The following is a 19,508-nucleotide window of genomic DNA, read 5'->3' as shown; positions in this document are numbered from 1 at the left end:
CACCCTGATGCAGCAGGATGGGACCTGGAGAACTGTACTAGCGGTCTTGCACCTCCTCTTGTTTACCCCACACTTCATGTTTACTTATATCCTTGATATTATTTATAAAGTTCGATGCAAGTTATATCTCTAATTCATGTGAGTTTGATTTCACAATCCAATCTTCTGGTTATTTTGGTTACCAAGGAGACGAAGGACGATAAAGTCAGTAAACTCTGACAATCCACTCTTGATCTCATCTTTAATTTACTAAATACTTCCTAATGTATTTTGTACTTTTCGGTTTATACAGACTCACAGTCTGTGGTGGAATGCAGAGAAATTTTGATATGCTTACCACTCTCTGGAACCTACAAGCTAATTCTTCAATTATTCTTTTCTTGGGCGAAAGAGTTTGCTGAAACCACAAGTTGAGTTTCCTTCTTTTAGTACCTCCTATGGTGTTACAAGCATTTGGCTTCTTTTAATTTTAAGCTTTTAAAATGGAAGAATCTTGAACAGAAGGAAACATTTCTTCACATGAGAGTTGTACTACACATTTGATATAGTTGCCCCTTAACTATATTGTGTCGTGATTGAGCTGCACAAACCAGAAATGCAATGCCTACATAATTTATAGGCTTAAAATGCCTTTGCACAGGTATCATAAAATACATCTTTTCTAACAGGAAGAGGGTATTTTTAAACATTACTCACTTATGATTGACAACATTTTCTTAAATCTGACTATAGCTCTTCTTGTTCCTCATCTTAGATTTTGCTACAGTCAAGCATTCCTGGCTAATGTTGGAGTATCTCACACAATTACCTTCTGCGTAACTTTGGTGCCTTTGCAGTACCTTCTTCCATCTTGAAATGCCTCTTCATATAAATTCTGTACAAATCAGGATCCTCTGTTTTATGCAACTCACTAATCCTCTCTGATTCTACAACTTTTTATTCATTTTTCCATTGGTTTCATACATTGATGGGTTGAATTTCTTTTTTTCCTTTTTTTTAAAAAAAATTCTCAGCTATTTTTTAAGAGACTGAAGACCAGGAACAATTAACATTTTTCAATCTACTTTTAATACTAGGTTGATATTGTAATATAATACATTAAAAAAATTAAATTAAAATATAAATAATTAAATAAAAATAACTACTTATTTAAAAGCTATCAGAAGTAATTTTGAGGTATATGTATATACATAAATATAAATTATATACTTTGAACATTTCATATTCATTTAAAGTCTTCCTATAAGGTTTTCAATGTCCCTAAAATATTTTATTCAATGTGCTTCATTGATCTGTTGTCTTGGATCAAGCACTATTCTATACTTTCAGTCAGACCCAAGTTGAATGAGCCAATCCATTTGAAGGAGACTGCACTTTAATTTGTGGGATGAGTATAAAGTAATAACTACCCTATGCGGTAAGTGCTCTAATATAGGAAGCATAAAGAGCTATAAGGTCTCACAGGAGGGAGAGGCTAATTAGAATGGGATTAAGGAAGCCTTCAAAGAGAAAATGACATTTAGAGCAGACCTTGAAGGATGAGCTCACCTCTTAAGAGAAAAAAAATCACTTTAAAAAGAATGACAATTTTTTTTTGGTTTTTGCATTAATCCATGCGTGGTTTTCATTTTTTTGTATCTTTTAAATTGTGTGCATGTTGAACATGTGTTTAAAAAATTATACAAATTAATTTTTAATATTTTCAATTTATATAAAAGAAAAGAAGATATTGGAAAGCTGAGATGAATATTATTAATGAGAGAGGCACTTCTAAATTTCACATAAAAGTTAAGAGTAATAGCAACATAAAGTTTAATAGAGTAATAACAAAATATCTTTATTTAATAAGATTTGATAGTGACTTGATACCAGTTTAAAATGTTCACTGTTAATGAATCTGTGTGTATATATATATTTTTCATATATACAGTATATATATGTACATTGGAAAGTTGGTAAAAAAAGGTACATCGTTTTTAGCTCTACAGATATTCCTAAGTCAACACAGTGCAGCCACCCCCTTGGGATTTTTGAAAATAATTAAGCATTTAGAATATATAATCTTGAATGGGCACAGGATTTGTTGGCTCCTGGCCTATTTACAGTCCTTTTTTTCCACTCACCATCTGAATTATCACATGTAGTGCAGAATTCTGACAACCACACCTGTCAGCTTCTTTGATACCCATGTCTTGAGTGCAGCAGATTTTACCTCACCAACTGACTGAGGAAACATTAATTGCAACTCGTTTCAAGTGCAATATTTATAGATATTGCTAAAATTTTCAGTACAGAGTTGCTCTCATTCCATGGAGAGATAAAGCCTTCCTGTCCAGATTCCATATCATTCACAGATCTTTCTCTAAATGTTCAAAATACAGAACTTGGGGAAATAGAAGAAACTCTGAGAAGCATAGTTATAACACTTATTTTACAGATGGGCACATCAGACTAGAATATATAACCTAGAACCAAGTACTTCAACTTTTAGTTAATTCCTTTTTGACTGTTCCATTCTACCTCTCATACTACACTGAAATTTCAGGCTTTTCAAAATGTAAACACATACAGATCCTTGGAATGTCATTCCCACATCATCATAAATTATTAAAGGCATACTTAATATCTTAGTACCAAGGGAGTCATTAACTACCATTAATTAACTTTGTGTTCCTGGGGACAATTGTGTGTGTGTGTTTGTTTGCAGGTACCTTCATATCTCCAACCATGCTAACAGGTCTTTGATCACCTTCCGTGGAGAACGTCAACCGAAATGATGTGCAGGTGACAAATATTGAAGAGCTGCTTACTAAGTAAAATTAAATTTGCCAGCTTATAAAGTTTATTTTCTAAAAATAGTCCCACGGTCATATGTCTCATAACTAAAAACCTAGAAAACATTAGCTACTGGTAGGAAAATGCATGTTTAGCTAGCCGTATTTAGATGATGAAAGTATCTACGGATGTAGCTTTAACATGATCATTTGACACTAAAAATATCTGAGGGGAGACCTACGGATCATGCTACATGAATGATCTATTATGGGGAATGCTGTGTGGTACCAGAAGGATTCAATTAAAAGGTACATTTTTTCACACCAAGATGTGTTATTTCAGAGTTGTAGTAACAGTTGAAGAAATTTTTGACTAACAGACCAGTCAATCTGGTTCTGTTATTTTATTATTAAAAATAATAAAGTAGCATTACCAAAATAGTTGACCTTCTGAATAGCTAAAATACATAGAAACAGGCATTATCAAAGTTAAATCAGTTATCATTTTGGCAAATAAACAGGGGGGAAGCCAAGGGGTGCTAGGGAGTAAAATAGAGAGCCCATTTAAAATATAGCAAAATTAAAGACCTGTCATGTTTTGCTGCCATTGGGAAATTGACTATGTGAACAATAGATTCTTGGTATGTTCTCTGTGTGTGGGACTATGCTATTAAAATAATTTTGTATCATATTGTTCTCAGTAATAATTAATAAGAACTACAAAGTCCTTCCCTAACCTTATCCTTTAAATTTATCAACTCAAGAGGGTCTATTGAGTCCTGACCTTCATGCCTCCTTCTAGGGATTCCCAACTGCCTAAAGCATTCTTGCAGTTCTATCTGATCTGTCAACAACTTTTAATACCAGCATTTTTGGGGATTCTGTTATCCTGTGAAATTTAATCTCACCTATTTAAGCTTGCAGAAAGTTCTGGAGGGAATTATTAACAGATTTTCCCTCATCTTCTTAGAGGACAGTGCTGAATGATTGGCTGGTTTCCCTAAGGACCCATGGCTGAGCAGTGCTAGTTTGTCAGTAGCATCCTATTTAGCATGTGTGTGAGGCCACAAGGGAGACTGAAAGACATTTGGAATCAGAATTACATCAATATGCTGATGATGCCTCCATATCTTCATTTCATCAAACCTTATATCCTGTAGCATTAATGCTTTCTTAACTAAGATGGAAAGTGCCCCCAAACAGCACACTGCTTATGGCTCTAATTAGACAGCTGGAAACTACATTGATGATACACTAGAGCAGTGGATCAGCAGCCTCAGCATCACCAGTGAACTTGTTAAAAATGCAAATTCTCAGGCCCATCCCACAGCTACTAAATCAGAAATTGGGACTAGGGCCCAGCAAGTTGTGTTGAACAAGCCCTCCAGGCAATTTTGATGCACACTGAAGTAAGAAAACCACTGCATTAGAGAAATGGGATGCGCTTGTCACTGCAGAATCTATTAGTAGTGCCTCCTAACTTAGTAGATTAAAACATTTCTGGATCTAATTATATGGTTCTTTGTTACTAACCATGTAACAATTCCTTATTAAGTCTAACTGGCCTATGTAATAATTCATATTTGCCACTTTATATTGGGAAAACTTTATATTGCCACTTTATATTGGGAAAACTTTATATTGTTCTGTATTTGCCTCCCCCTTCAAAAATCATTTGAGAATTAGACCACAGCTTTGGATATATACATGCTGGCATGCCTGACAGAGAGGCCTTTTACCAACAGACAAAATATGTTATTTCCAAATTCCATCAAAGAGCCAAAGCCCAATAAACAATATACATATTTGAGAAAAACTTTATCAATCTTCATTGACTTCAAAGAAACCAGTGTGATTGCAGTTTGTGTGTACTGGGGGTAAAAAGCATAGGAGGAATAGAAGAAATACCAAGAAATTGGGTTTGATATTAAATTCTTCGTATAGGTTGAAAATTTGTCTGAGAACATTCTTTCAAAACCTGTATCTTGAAGTAGAAGATATTGACTTACCAGTTTCATAAGTGTTAGCACTACCATGTCTTGGGCCTCTTTGATGTATACCAAATCAAGTAATTACATTTATCTAACTTGGAAACTATGAGCCTTTTTAATGCTAGAAGCCCTGGATGCTTATTCTCTCCAGAAAACATTTATTCCACAATTATTTGTTGAACACTTTTTATGTGGAATCCATTGTGCTAGGCAGGGGAAGAAAAAAGTGATGATCGTGGCACCGTTCTCATAGAGCTCACAGCTCAGTAGTTTTAAGACCATGTAAACATTTTAGTTTCTTGTAAGCTAATAATAAGCATCCAAACATTTGTTCTTCTAGTTTTAATTAAGCCCCAGATCCGCTTGAGTTCCACTAAGCTCAACTGCAGGCATACGACAAGTTATCCCACCAACCCATTGCTTCCTCCCAATACTTTGATAAACACACTTCATCCCACCAAGCTTTGGCCTTCTGACTGAGCCATGCCTGGACTCTGATCCTTTCCTTCCTATAATGCAGCCACTTTAACAGTTAGCCCCTGAATAGCCTCCCTGCTTCTGACCCAATCCCCTTAGTCAATTATCAGTAGAGCAGTCCTTTTAAAATTTAACTCAGATCTTGATGTTTGTCTGCTCAAAACAGTTCAGTTGTTTCCTCTTTCACTCAGTAAAAACTAAAGACCTTATGAACACTTACAAGACCTCACCACATACCGCCACATACTATCCTCTCATACTCTGTTCCAGTTACGCTGACTTTTTTTTTCTATTCCTAGAAGTCCAACAGCCTTCCTCAGTCAAGGGTGAATGCATTTACCTTGACATGGAACCTTTTTCTCCCAAATGTCTACATTCCCTCAATGTTTTCATCTCTATCCCCAAAGTCATCATATTAGAGAGGCATTCCTGGGCCATCCCATTTAAAATGGCAAGTCCTGGGCTTCCCTTGTGGCGCAGTGGTTGAGAGTCCGCCTGCTGATGCAGGGGACACGGGTTCCCGGTCTGGGAAGATCCCACATGCCGCAGAGCGGCTGGGCCCATGAGCCATGGCCGCTGAGCCTGCGCGTCCGGAGCCTGTGCTCCGCAACGGGAGAGGCCACAACAGTGAGAGGCCTGTGCACCGCAAATAAATAAATAAATAAATAAATAAAATAAAATGGCAAGTCCCGTCTCCTCTTCCACCATAGCCTCTCCCCAAATTCACACTTTGTTTACTCCTATTTCAACTATTTTCTCCATTGCATTAACCGCTGTTCAACATACATTTATGTGACAATTTATTTGTTTGGTTGAGTGTATTTCCTTACCAGGTATGAGCTCCATGAAGGCAAGAATTTCTATCTGACGTGTTCACTGCTGTATTCCAATTGCCTAAAGCAGTGCTTGATACACAGTGGATGCTCAATAAATGTAGGTTGATTAAACAAACAAAAAAACAAACAAGCAAACAAAACTTCTACCTTCTCAAGTAATTAATTATCTGGTCTCATTTTGTGTGTCTATGTGTGTTCTACTTATGCAGAAGAAATAGCCACTACTCATTTCTAGTGACCCTTGCCAATGGATGATGGCTATAATATAAAGCATGAAGTAAACTGACATTGCCATTCAGGGGTGTCTTCCCTTCCAACTTTCAAGATGCAGCCTTTCATAATGAAAACTTCTCTGACTTTAGATTTAGAAAAATAAGATTTAAAATATTTAGTTCAAAACATATTGCTCAAGCACTTATTCTTTGCTGAGGTCCTATGCTATGCATGAGGATACAAAGATGAATCAAATTAGCTTCTGTTTTTTTTATCTTAGGCAAGTCACTTTACTCCAGTATGGCTGTTTTCCTTTTATTTGTACCATGATAAGTTTGTACTAACTGATGCCTAAAATGGTGCTCCAGAGAGGGTGTGGAGAAAAGGGAACTCTCTTGCACTGTTGGTGGGAATGGAAATTGATACAGCCACTATGGAGAACAGTATGGAGGTTCCTTAAAAAACTAAAAATAGAAATACCATACGACCCAGCAATCCCACTACTGGGCATATACCCTGAGAAAACCATAATTCACAAAGAGTCATATACCAAAATGTTCATTGCAGCTCTATTTACAATAGCCAGGACATGGAAGCAACCTAAGTGTCCATCAACAGATGAATGGATAAAGAAGATGTGGCACATATATACAATGGAATATTACTCAGCCATAAAAAGGAACGAAACTGAGTTATTTGTAGTGAGGTGGATGGACCTAGAGACTGTCATACAGAGTGAAGTAAGTCAGAAAGAGAAAAACAAATACCGTATGCTCACACATATATATGGAATCTAAAAAAAAAAGAAAATGGTCAGAAGAACCTAGGGGCAAGACAGGAATAAAGATGCAGACCTACTAGAGGACGGACTTGAGGACACAGGGAGGGGGAAGGGTAAGCTGGGATAAAGTGAGAGAGTGGCATAGACATATATACACTACCAAATGTAAAATCGATAGCTAGTGGGAAGCAGCCGCATAGCACAGGGAGATCAGCTCTGTGCTTTGTGACCACCTAGAGGGGTGGGATAGGGAGTGTGGGAGGGAGGGAGACGCAAGAGGGAAGAGATATGGGGACATATGTATATGTATAACTGATTCACTTTGTTATAAAGCAGAAACTAACACACCATTGTAAAGCAATTATATTCCAATAAAGATGTTTTAAAAAATAAATTAAATAAATAAATAATAAGTAAAATAAATGGTGCTCCAGAAAAAAGCTCCTATGATTACAAGACTATCTCCACCTTGGATTTTGGAAAAGTCTGAAAGGGTAGAGTGGATGGAGAAAAACCTGGAGAATAAAGTTGACATTTTTAACTCAGTCATGAACCAGTGGTGACTCTGATATTTTAGTGAGATTGATCTGTAATGTGGTTAGTCTATATGTGACAAATTACCTATTGACTACAGTTATAATTCTTTCCTAGAATAGAGACTCCAAATATGTTCAGGCATTCTAAAGCAAATCAAATTCATAATACTGATTTGGATAAAATGAGTAATTTATCTTTCTATAAATACATTTGGTTCTTGTTCTCAGAACTAATACCCTTTATAAGGCATTATCTTCCTTAACGTTAAAATTTGAGAAGTCTGTGGTACATGTACCCAGCTGATGTTTCACCCAAGATTAGTCACCAGTCACCTGTTAGAATGAAATGATTTTAAATCTGTCATTTTTAGTAAGTTAACTAATTATTAATTCTAAGTAATGCTTACATTAGAGCTCTTTTAAGAAATAAATGGAAATCTCTTCATTCTACTGCCTTCATAGCAGAATGAATTAACTATAAGTATTATATATATCTATATCTATATATAGATAGAGATAGATATAGATATCTTTGAATGCAGCTTGTAAATGTGACTTATGGAAAATTCCGAATGTCTCTAATTACCACATTCTCCTAATTAATATCCATATATTTTGTGAAGAGTATCTAGTATTTGGATATGCAAGACTTAGCACATTCCACTGTTACTAGTTAAATACAGTACCTTTCAAAGATATTAACCCTGAGAATACAATACACAAGAAGCACTTGTGTATTGACAAAGATAAACTTCTCATTGTCTCCAAATCAGTATTATAAAATAATTTTCTTTTACTGTGAATGTCTGTACTAGAAAAAGCAACTATGGGTAACACAGAAATTTTTAAATGTGCATCTCACAATCTGAAGAACATTCTAATGATTTAAACTAGGAGTCTGCATATTAACAGTTTTACATCTTCTAAAATTTGTTGCATGACAACTCCATATTTTCTGATGGTTCCATTTTACCTCCTCAGGGACAGCTCTTATATGAACAAAGCCTTTTCTGAAGACGATGAACACTCGGCGGGCTCCACAACGTAAAGCAGATGTTGCACAGTCGAAAGCTGTGTCTCCAGCTCCGAGTACAATCACGGCTCCCCGTATCGATGGCAATGGAGAGTGACAGGCACACATTCCTGAATGATGAAAGGAAAACCCCATTTTCAAGTAGAGAAACCATTTCTGCATGACAGCTCAAAAGATACTTGTACTCAAAGCAGTGTAAAATTGCATCTTGCAGTTTTCGAGGATGGAGTGTCACTATCAAATTATTCTGCTTCATTGAAAGACAGTTTTATTCCCACTTTAAAAATATGTTCATACATGTAATTTCATAGTCAATACCTTTAACTTCTTTTTTTCCTTCTAGAAGGATAGCTGTAACACATTTTGAAGAGTTTGGGTCATAATAAACTGGAATCAATCAATTTAAACTCTGTCAAAGTTGTGATATGTATTTTTAACTTATTGTCATTAAATTTGTTTGTTAGAAGAAAAAAAGTGATCCTTGTGATCTGAGTTAATAATTTGCAATATTTCATTAAAACCTTTTATTTAGAAATCATCTTATAAGATTTCTAACATATAGCCCTGCTGTATAGTATATTTAGTAAATTTGGAAAATTAACATGCTGAATACGTTCCCTTTATGTAACTGAAGAATTTCTGAGAACTATTTTCTTGAAATAGTTAAAATAAAACTTTCTCCCTTTCACTGCTTTTTTCCTGGTTTTGTTTGTAAAACTGAGCAATAAAAGAAATATGACTCTCCAAGTGAACATTTCTCAACAGCATTTATATGAATATTTGATGTCCACATGAAGATTCTTTAAAAAGTAAAATGCAGGTGTTCGTTATGTATAGGTAGCGCTGTATTATTGGATTAAATAAAACTGTTGACAAGATAAATTACTATAATTTTTGAAATGTCACCACAGATAGCATAATCATTTTGCTTGAAAGAGTTTGTATTTGGGATTACATAATTAGCCTTTTGTAATTCTCAAATACATGCTATGTGTACAATGATCTTCCCTAGCAAGCATCGTGTTCTCTTGGAAGGAAGAGGACGAAGATGTTACACAACTTTAGCTGTAAAGTTCTACAGATTGATCTAAGAGAGAAAGTTTCTAATCTTTTTCAATTTTAGGAGAATAAATGTAGATTCTTATCTTTTCCATATGTAACTGATGTTAGAATATCTGAAGTTCAGAATTCTTTAAAAATATATATTTAAAGGAGTTTGACTATCGGGTTTTAGTGAATATATTATAGCTTCTTTAAGACTAAGATGATGATTCTAGCCCAGTCAAAGCAGAGGACAGGCATAGCTTCCAGTTGTTCTTCCTTTGGTGTGTGAAGTGATTTCACACAGAGACTAGGTATTAGGGTATCCATCAAAGTGTTTTGTTTTAATTTCATAAAACTGTGGTTCAAGAAGAGACTGAATCTTTCTGCTGGTGTGGATACAAATCATGGAAGACATGATCACTTGTCCTATTTTAAACAAAAAGTAAAACAGTTCCCAAAGTGAAGTTCCTGCCTTTTCTTTTAAGAACATCTTCTGATGTTTGTTAAGGACACTCTTATTTTGAAGCAACTTTTCATAATGCAGTTTAGACCTGTATACAACACAGTGAAAAATCCTTATGATGATGTTTGATTGGGAGGATGGACAAATAGATGATTCTGGCTAACAGTAATGTCAGATTTTTTTTTTTTTTCATTTTACATTGGTGTTATAAAAGGATGAACTGGAGATCTGGACAATTTCCTACTGAGCCTGGACTTAATATATATTCATAATACACATAACAACATAGGTAACATTAGAAACAGAAGACAGTATGTGATACCTGCTTTACTGCTTTTGGCTACAAGTGGCAGAAAGTCTTTGGATGTATAAAACCCCTGGTCCTGTGTCAGGCCTTGGAAGATGTGATCCTTTTTGGGTTCTGGCAAACCTAAGTAAAAAAATTTATAAAATGTCATTAGAAGGAGGACTGACTTTTTCTACTGACTATTAGAAAGAAAGTAGAAAGCTGTAATCATTAAGATAATGTGGTTCTTAGAGGAAAAAAAATCTATAAGCAAATTAACATAAAAGAATGTACATAACACAATGTAACAGACCTCAGAGTATACCTTTAATACATAACTAAGAATACATCATAAATCACACATTCATGCGCACATGTACATATACAGAAACATGGATACTCACATACAGTGTTAAGGGGAAAATCAGGTTATATTCTTTCCTCATGTCATAAATAAAAGTAAATTTCTGGTGTATTAAAGTGCTAAATATAAAAAATTCATCACAAAACCTAAAAGAAAATATGGATATATGTTTATCTAGTTCCTGAATATGGAAGGTCTTTCTAAGGGGGTGGGGGGAGACTAAAAAATTTCGAAGGAAAAAAAAGTGTTTTACCACAAAAATTCAGCTAGTTTTACACTTCAAAAATATTATAAACAAATTAAATGCCAAGTGATTAGCTAGAAGAATATTTTAACAAATAAAATGTCTTTTCTACATAAAGACATTTCTCAGTTTTAATGAGGAACATATTAACTTTTCAATAGAAGCATAAGCAAAGGGTAACAAAAATTGGGATAACAAAAAACATAGTTTATAAGCACCAAAAATCTTAAATCCCCTAGTAATTTAAGAGCTGCAAGTTAAAACAATGAGATATGATTTCTCCTCTACTAAAAAGTAAAGGGTTTAAGAAAATTACACTATATGGCAAGGTTAAAGATGAGATTTGTTATGCTCTTTTGGTAGAAATTTGGTAGAAACTGGTGCCTAATTCTAAAAAACAGTTTTGAAGCTATCATAAGAAAATACTAAGACATGCAAATAAAGGTTTGATGTACAAAAATGGTCAGTGCAAAAAAAAGATAAGAGAGAAACAGAAAGGGTGGAGGAATATCAAAATGCCAACAGAATGAATAATCCAGTTTTACTTTAAGACATGAAAAAATGACAGAACAAAATGCAGCCATTAAAACAAACATTTGAAAAATGTGGTAACAGATTGTAGTCAAAATACAGTGTTAAATAAACTAGCAGGACATAAAACACTGTGTATAGTATGATTTAAGTTTTATAAAAATATATAAACTATATAATCTGAACAGTAATCATTTCTGGTGGTGGGATTGTGGATATTCTGGGTTTTTAAAAATTATTTCCTTATTTTCCAAATGTTCTATAACATGCATGTATCAACTAGTTAGGAAATAATTGCCAACATTTTGAAAAGAATATGAATAGTTGGTTAAAATGCTTTCAAACTACAAATGAAGCAAATCTGATAGCTTTCACCCCACTACAGGAAAGCTTTTCATCTCAATTCCATAAGGGGGAAATTTATAGTTTAATGTTATTTACTATCCAAATCTCAGTCTACCAATAGGCCATTCCAGAGAAATAGTAGTTTATTTCATAGTTAAATGAAAGCCAATGGTAGCTGCTGGTAGACACACAGAGTAAAAAGTATGGCCCAGGAGATGAGTTTGTTGTGTGCGATAAGGTTGATACTGTATCTGACCTGAAAACTGAAGGTGCTGGTGGATTGAGTGCATAGCCAGCAATAAACCACTGCTGTCCCTTCAAATTAAATCAAACATTTTTCTTTCCTGTCTAGCACCTCTTTCATTTCCTCCCCCCCCAAAAGATTTGCCCTTTGTTTTTAGGTTATTTTAAGACCATTTTTTAAAAATTATTTTAATTATCTAAGAAAGTTAGGCAAGTCATTTGACTGGTCTTTGCTCTGGCTTCTCTATAAACAAAATGGGGATAATTTTATTTCTTCATTTTCTGACACAGAGGAATATCCCTTAGTCTATTTGTAACATGGAAATTATTACATAAATGTGTGGTTATATATATTAATGTAATTCTTTTCAAAGGGCTGAGATGGGGGTGGTTACAGTTACATAAATATAGCTGAATATGTACTTGAAGATTCTAATGACAAAACAATTTTTCTTGAAAGCTGTTAAAAGATGATTGTAGTTTAAGCTACATTTGATTAGTCAAACCAACATGTGTCATTTTATATATATATATAAAATATATATTTTTAAATAATAAGGACCTGTCTCCCCTTTGATATTACTATACTATAGAGACTGCATATGTTCTATGGTACTTCATTTTCCTGTTAAAAAAACACAACAAGGAAAACAATGTGAAGGGTTTTGCAATTTCAAGGTGATGTGATAAGCAAAAACCTTTAAGACAGATCAAAAACAAAGCACAGAGAATATAAGTGGTGGATAAGAATTCTACAGTTTCTGGGAATGAAGTCTAAGATCCTTCCTTTACTAATCCCTAATCTGAGCCTTTTCATTACTTGCCATGGTTAAGGTAAAAGGGAGATTTACATCTGTGCTTATTTTCTATAGACCCACTGCTAAAATAACTGTTATATAAAGAAATGCAAGGCATTCGTATTAAACACACCACCTGACCCATAGAGATGATGTTTTCTCTCCTGCAAGAATTATTTCACAAGAAAAAAGCTTCGGTAAAATTTAAATTTCATTTTTTCACTTGAGTCATACACTGACAAGGACAACTGAGTTTCCTGTGCTTTCACCCCACTCTGCATTTATCACTATAATGAATTTAACATTTACTGGGTCAGATTCTCCCTGTAAATGTTCAAGAGGGCACCAGCTAAATGTTCTGACCTATAGATACTGGCTTGAGGACAGGAAAAATGAGCCAGTAACTGGATGGGATGATTATGATTGGGTTATCTCTGCAGCCTATTTAGCCACACCTCAAGTCATGCTCACTTTTAGATTCCCAGTGTCCACGGAGCGCTTCTCCCCTACCTGGGTGGCAGATCATCTATTAGGACCATGTATCTGAAGCTCTGCTCACATACTCTTTGGCAGTCCAGCCCAGCTGGCAGAAGTACCCTATTCTCTGCTAACTATGATGCTGCTGGGTAATTAGGAACAGGGTCTTTGTCATCAGACAGAGTTTGGTGTGAGTTCTACCTCTCCCATTTATCTGATTGTGATCTTCTGTAAGTTCCTATGACGGTTAGTTTTATGTGTACATAGCGAAGTACACACATCAAATTATCCAATCAACACTAATCCAGGTATTACTGTGAAGGCACTTTATAGATGTGGTTAATATCTATAATCAGTTGATTTTAAGTAAAGGAGATTACCTCAATAATCTGGATAAGCTTCATCCAATCAGTCCAAAGGTCTTAAGAAAAAATTGAGGTTTCCTTAAGGAAGAACAAATTCTGTCTGTCTGCTGGCCTGGCCTACAGATTTTAGATTTGACAGCTCTCACAATTGCATAAGCCAATTCCTTGAAATAAATCATACCACTCAATCTATCTATCTATCTGTCTATCTATCTATCTATCTATTTTATATATCTCTTAAAGGCTTTATCTTTCTAGAGAGCCCTGAAACAATTAATTAATTGCTCTGATCTTCTACCTCTGCATTTCTAAAACAGAGATAATAATTATATTTCTCTTCTCTCATAGATGTGTCTATCTATTTATCTATCCATACATATATATATAAAGCATTGGGACCTGGCACATAGTGAATGCTCAATAAACACTATCTATTAATATTAAGATAGGTTTATTATTCTGTAGTTTATAATTTTTATTTCAAATTCCACATGCCGTGGCAAGGAAGAATAAATCTTAAATCAAAGTAAGGTATTAAAACCTTAGCAAATTTAAACAAAGTGCTACAAAAGAAGAAAAATGAAGCAACCTTAAGTGAAATATGAAAGATAATGAAACTTGCAAATACCCATCTATCAAAGGAAGATTTCCCTGAGAGTAGGTGGCATATTAATAAATAAGGTATGTGTCTATACCAGGATGATTTCAAAATGACACTGAAATGACTTTTTAATTCACCTTTCAGTGGGAAGAAGGAGGTTTATGAATAAAGAGGAATTGACAAAGATTTGACAAACAAAACAGCTCAGGGTAATATACGTATAGTGTTCTTTGTCTTTCAAGGAGGCCAGATAGTTTCTTTGTTCCCCTAGAATAGTTACTGAAGTTTTTGGTGTTTCAGCATGCATTTATACAAAGGTATACAAAGGAACACCTTCTTAAGACGTACTGAAAGATTATCATTTTCAAGTTCTCCAAAAAGAAAAGAAAGAAATAAAATGTTGCTTATACTACAGAAAATCTAACTTAACATGTATTGATTACTTATAGGCACTGTTTTAAGTGCCTGACATATAGGTAGGTGATTTTTATATACTAACTCATTTAATTCTCAAAACAACTCCAAAAGACAACTCGCATTATTATCTGCATTTTAGATATGAGGAAACTGAGGCACATAAAGATTAAGTAACTTCGCTGAAGGTCATAGAACAAGTAAGTAGTAATGCCAATTTCTAACCTGGATGGTCTGGCTGTAGAGTGTATGCTTTAACTTCAAAATGCTGCCTTTGCCATGTATAAGGTTATAATTAAGCCCTGTTATAATGTGTTGCTACATAACAAGTGATGTCTAAAGTAATCATTCAACGTATATGTATTAAGTTTCACTGTAAGGCTATGGATACGCATACAACACAGAATGTTCCAATCTAGTTGTAGAGAAAAGACTGGTTGCTTCTCTGGGCTGCATCTTTGTTTTGCGATTCTTTTCTCTAGCACAATTCCTCTCTAAAATGTCTTCCTTCTTAACTGCATTCCCCTTGGGTATCTGCTGGTTATTTTTCAATATTTGATATTATTTGAAATCTGTATCTTTGCTTTGTTTCCAAAGCACCTCCCTCTGAAACAACTACAGAATATAAAACAGCAGTGTATTTAGTAAATTCTTTGTACTCATATTAAGTTCTGCACAACTTCAATTAACATTAAGAAGATATTAAATATTCTGTTTTGTGTTATCATCTAGTAAGTAATAGATGAGGAATAAGTCTCTAAGGCTCAGTCTTCATAGCTATTGTAGGATGTGTTTAAGAATTTCTCAGATTTTATAATGTCTGCATGTGTTACTTTACTGGGTCAACTCATTCAGTGTTAATTGAATGGAGCAACAATTTGTGTGACGCCTCTCATTCTTGAAGGCATTCACTTGAATGACAGCTAAGCCGTCATGCGGAAGATGGTGATCAGACAGACATGTCACGGGAGACAGCCTCACACATCCCACAGAAGTGGAGAAGACAGCACAGAACATTGTGAGACTGCCTCAGGTTCCGGGCTTACGGAAATGGGCAACGTTCTAGTATTCTGAACTCTCTCTGCAGGTATACTGTCTTGTTATTTCACACGAGTGCTTTTTCAATAAGAAGATTTTAGTAGACATATAAAATCCCCCTGATTATGTCCTACTCTCAAGTTTACTGGCTGAGCACAGCAAAATGTAGTTGATGGCAAATGTCCTAAGTTTTTCACTTTTCCAAGTACTTTTGTGTCTGAGATTTTGCTGTCTTCTCAAAGAAGAAAGCACGTTGTGTGATCTCAATCCTCATTGCTAAGCCTGGTTTGGGGAATGGTGCTGCATGAGGAAGAATATTAACATGTGAAGATTAAACATGGATTCATTAAACAAACCCTCACTAAGGGACATGAGGCTATCTACCACAGCTATGCAGTTGTATCTTTGTAAGAAATGTCCCTGTGTAACCATTGTTTTTCTTTATTTTTGTTTATTAAATCTTTTAAAAATATCTTAATGCCAACTGACTTATTTCTATCATTTGTAAATACAGCGTACTGAATAAGAGTGAAAGCTCTAAAACTTTCTGTGTTAAAATTCTCATTCTAGCTCTTACTAGCCATTGACCTTGGGCAAGTAAATTATTCTTTCTGGGCAGCAGCAGCCTCATCATAGGATTGTTAGGAGAGTAAAATGAAAACAATATATGTAAAGCTCTTTGCATAGATGTGAAATAAACATTTCCTTTTATTTGCATTCTCTCCCTAAAAGCCTTTGTTTGATATAATGAAGGGACACATTCGGATAGACATAAATTAAATGTTCATCTAATCCATCATATACACATTCACACTGTTGCACATTTAAGCAGTCAGTGTTGGACAGATTTGGTAGAATGAAAGGTTGTGGTAAGACAAGGGTATTCCTCTAACCTCATTCATTCTACAGACTACAATGGACGCAAACCATACGTGCTTCAAGATCAGGAAATAGCAAGGTTAAGACCCTCTATTGGTTAAGGCATCATTCAAATTGCAGCAGTTAGTTAACATCCTGCCTCAGAGACCACTGACCTAGGAGTCTGGAGAACTGGGTTCTAGTCTCATTATATCCCCTTTCTAGCTGTACTTGGGTAAAATTACTTTTAATACTGTGGCTGTCAAATTCCTTTATTTTATCTAATTATGTTTTATTAAGCTATAATTGACATATATTAGTTTCAGGTGTACAACATAAAGATTCAGTATTTGTATATATTGCAAAATGATTACCACAGTAAATCGAGCTAACTGCCTTGATTGGAACGAAGATATCTCTGACTTATGTACAGGGTTGCTCTGAAATGAGGTGGAAAAGTACACATAAAAGCACTCTGGTAAATCTAAAAAACATTCAAATGTAAATCATTATTACTGTCTTGGGTAAAATATAAAAACTACGGAAAATAAAGACTCACATTATAAAAGATTCATAGTATACACTTTCACAAACAGAAGATACTGCAATTAATCATAAGAAGATATTTAAATGGCTGTACATAGATATGTAAATGTAGGTATAACTCATAAATACATGTATTATGGATATATGTGTTTATATACTTACTAGAAAAAGTAAACTATTTCAATATCAAGCCCAAACAGTTGAGATTACAATATGGAAATAAAATATTCTTTTCAAGGGCCTAATAAGCATTCTACAATTTCACAATGGATTATCAAGTTCTTCATCTGTCACTTAAAGATCACTTATATGACTCAAAGGATTTACTTCCAAGGGAAAACAGTGCCGTAAGGGTTATCATTCTAAGATCTATATATGGATTAGAAAGAGAACAGATCAATGATGCCCTATTGTGATTCTTTTCTCAATAAAACTCCCCATCTTTTTCTGACAACCCACTGTAAATGCGTTTAGCTCTTGGGTGTTCAGACTGAATTCAGAAAGAGTGGAGTGATTCAATATAACACATATGAAATCAGATCACCATATATCACAATAGTATTCATTTCATTGATTTTTCAAATCCCCATTAAATATCTGTTCTGTATAACTACTGTCTAGTCTCTCTCTATATATATATGACCACAAGAATAAATTGTATGGATCACATAATTCGTTAGAGCATAACAAGATGAAGACTCTTAAAAAATGTTATGAATGAAATCACCATCTCAAATCATATTTTTTCCCATTACACAAGGTATTTTTCTATACAGAAACATATAACAATAATGACATCCAGACCTAAGAGGAGTAAAGAACACTCATACAATTTTGAAAATCGGAGAGACGCTGAACTAAGATCTTCTTTTTGTATTTAATTATGAAAACAGTATAATTTTAAAAGCATTGGAGAAGAGAATAAAATAAACAAATGCAATAATTCCTATGAAGTTACAAACGTATTTCAGTTTGCTTCTATGATTTCATGTAGAAAATATGTATAAGTTCTATTATACCAACGAGATCAGTTCATAAAATTTCATATTAGAGCTTAATATCAGGCTCCAATTTAGAGTTTTCATGGTGACAGAAAATATAAACATATTAATAAAGCAATGTGTTCACAAGATCAACACATGTGAAGTAAATTGAATCTAAGTGGTTAAAATTCTTCTAGAGGATTTTTAATCTGTAATAAAATATCTAGCAATTTCATATAACAAAATGAGAATAAGATTCACTATGCATTTGTAGTCTCATAATTTTTACTCCTTTTACACGTTTGGAAAAAATAGAGAGAGAGAGAGACCTTATTTTAATTAATAAAATATTGTCCAAGAACTCAAAGACAGATAAAATATCCTTGAGTGTTTTCTACTTTCCTGATAAATAACTTCTATATTCAGGATCCACCTTATCTATTGTTCTTTCTATATAAAGGGACATATGAAGGAAACAAAACAACAAAATTCTGGACCAAAAAAAAGAAGCTGAACTATTTTTCTTTATATTTTTGTAATCCAATTTTCTTGTAATTAGCAGAAGTTATTTTACTAATTAAAATTTAATTTTAATATAAAAATAAGATCTCATTAAAATCCCTCTTCTAGAAAACATGTTAATGTAATTTTCTTTTTCTGTCACAAAATTATACATATCCCTTTGATTTTTGGTATTATTTATTAAAGTGTGCTTTATCTCTTGGGCTTTTTCTATTTGTTTTCCTCCCTTCTCTTTTCTCTGTTTCTCATTCTCATTTGGCTTTTGCTATAAAACAATTTCCTTAAATTTTAATCCTCACATCATGAAGTAAGGGTAAGCAAAAAAATTCAAAGAATATGCCTCAGGGGAAGATTTTTTTTTCTTAATGACTGGAATTCTTAGATGGTGTTAGAAAATTACTATTTAGCACTATGTAAGTATACTATATTCCAAAGTAAAGAAATCATTAATAATAAAATACTAAAAAGGAACAGTTATATTACAAAATAAATCTACCAGGCTTACAAAGAAAACAAATTTGCTACAGCTACCTGCTGTGGAGATGAGGCAGTAATCTCAACAGCAGGAAATAAAAGAGAAGAGAGGAGAAAAATACAAAAGCACAGACATTAAAAAAGTAATTAAAACACTTATCTCCATCGACATACATTACGGAAAAAACCCTCAACCAACCACCTAAAACCATACTTTATTGAACTGCACAGCAGGAAATAGCATTAAAGCTGCCACCGTAAACACACATTCT

At 34.1% G+C, this 19,508-nt stretch overlaps 1 protein-coding gene across 1 annotated transcript in view; it reads right to left on the bottom strand.

Annotated features, from left to right (window-relative positions):
- Positions 1-19,508, bottom strand: part of DPYD (dihydropyrimidine dehydrogenase) — an 849,503-nt gene that overhangs the window by 448,780 nt on the left and 381,215 nt on the right. The window contains exons 11-12 of the mRNA XM_030868763.3: positions 10,471-10,578; positions 8,582-8,751 (exon numbers count right to left, since the gene is read on the bottom strand). Coding sequence (XP_030724623.1) covers positions 8,582-8,751; positions 10,471-10,578 — 278 coding nt within the window. The remainder of the gene's footprint in view (positions 1-8,581; positions 8,752-10,470; positions 10,579-19,508) is intronic.

This window comes from Globicephala melas, chromosome 1 (genome assembly GCF_963455315.2).
Source record: "Globicephala melas chromosome 1, mGloMel1.2, whole genome shotgun sequence".
NCBI classification, from domain to species: Eukaryota; Metazoa; Chordata; class Mammalia; order Artiodactyla; family Delphinidae; genus Globicephala; species Globicephala melas.
This window is presented reverse-complemented; position numbering and strand designations above follow the sequence as displayed.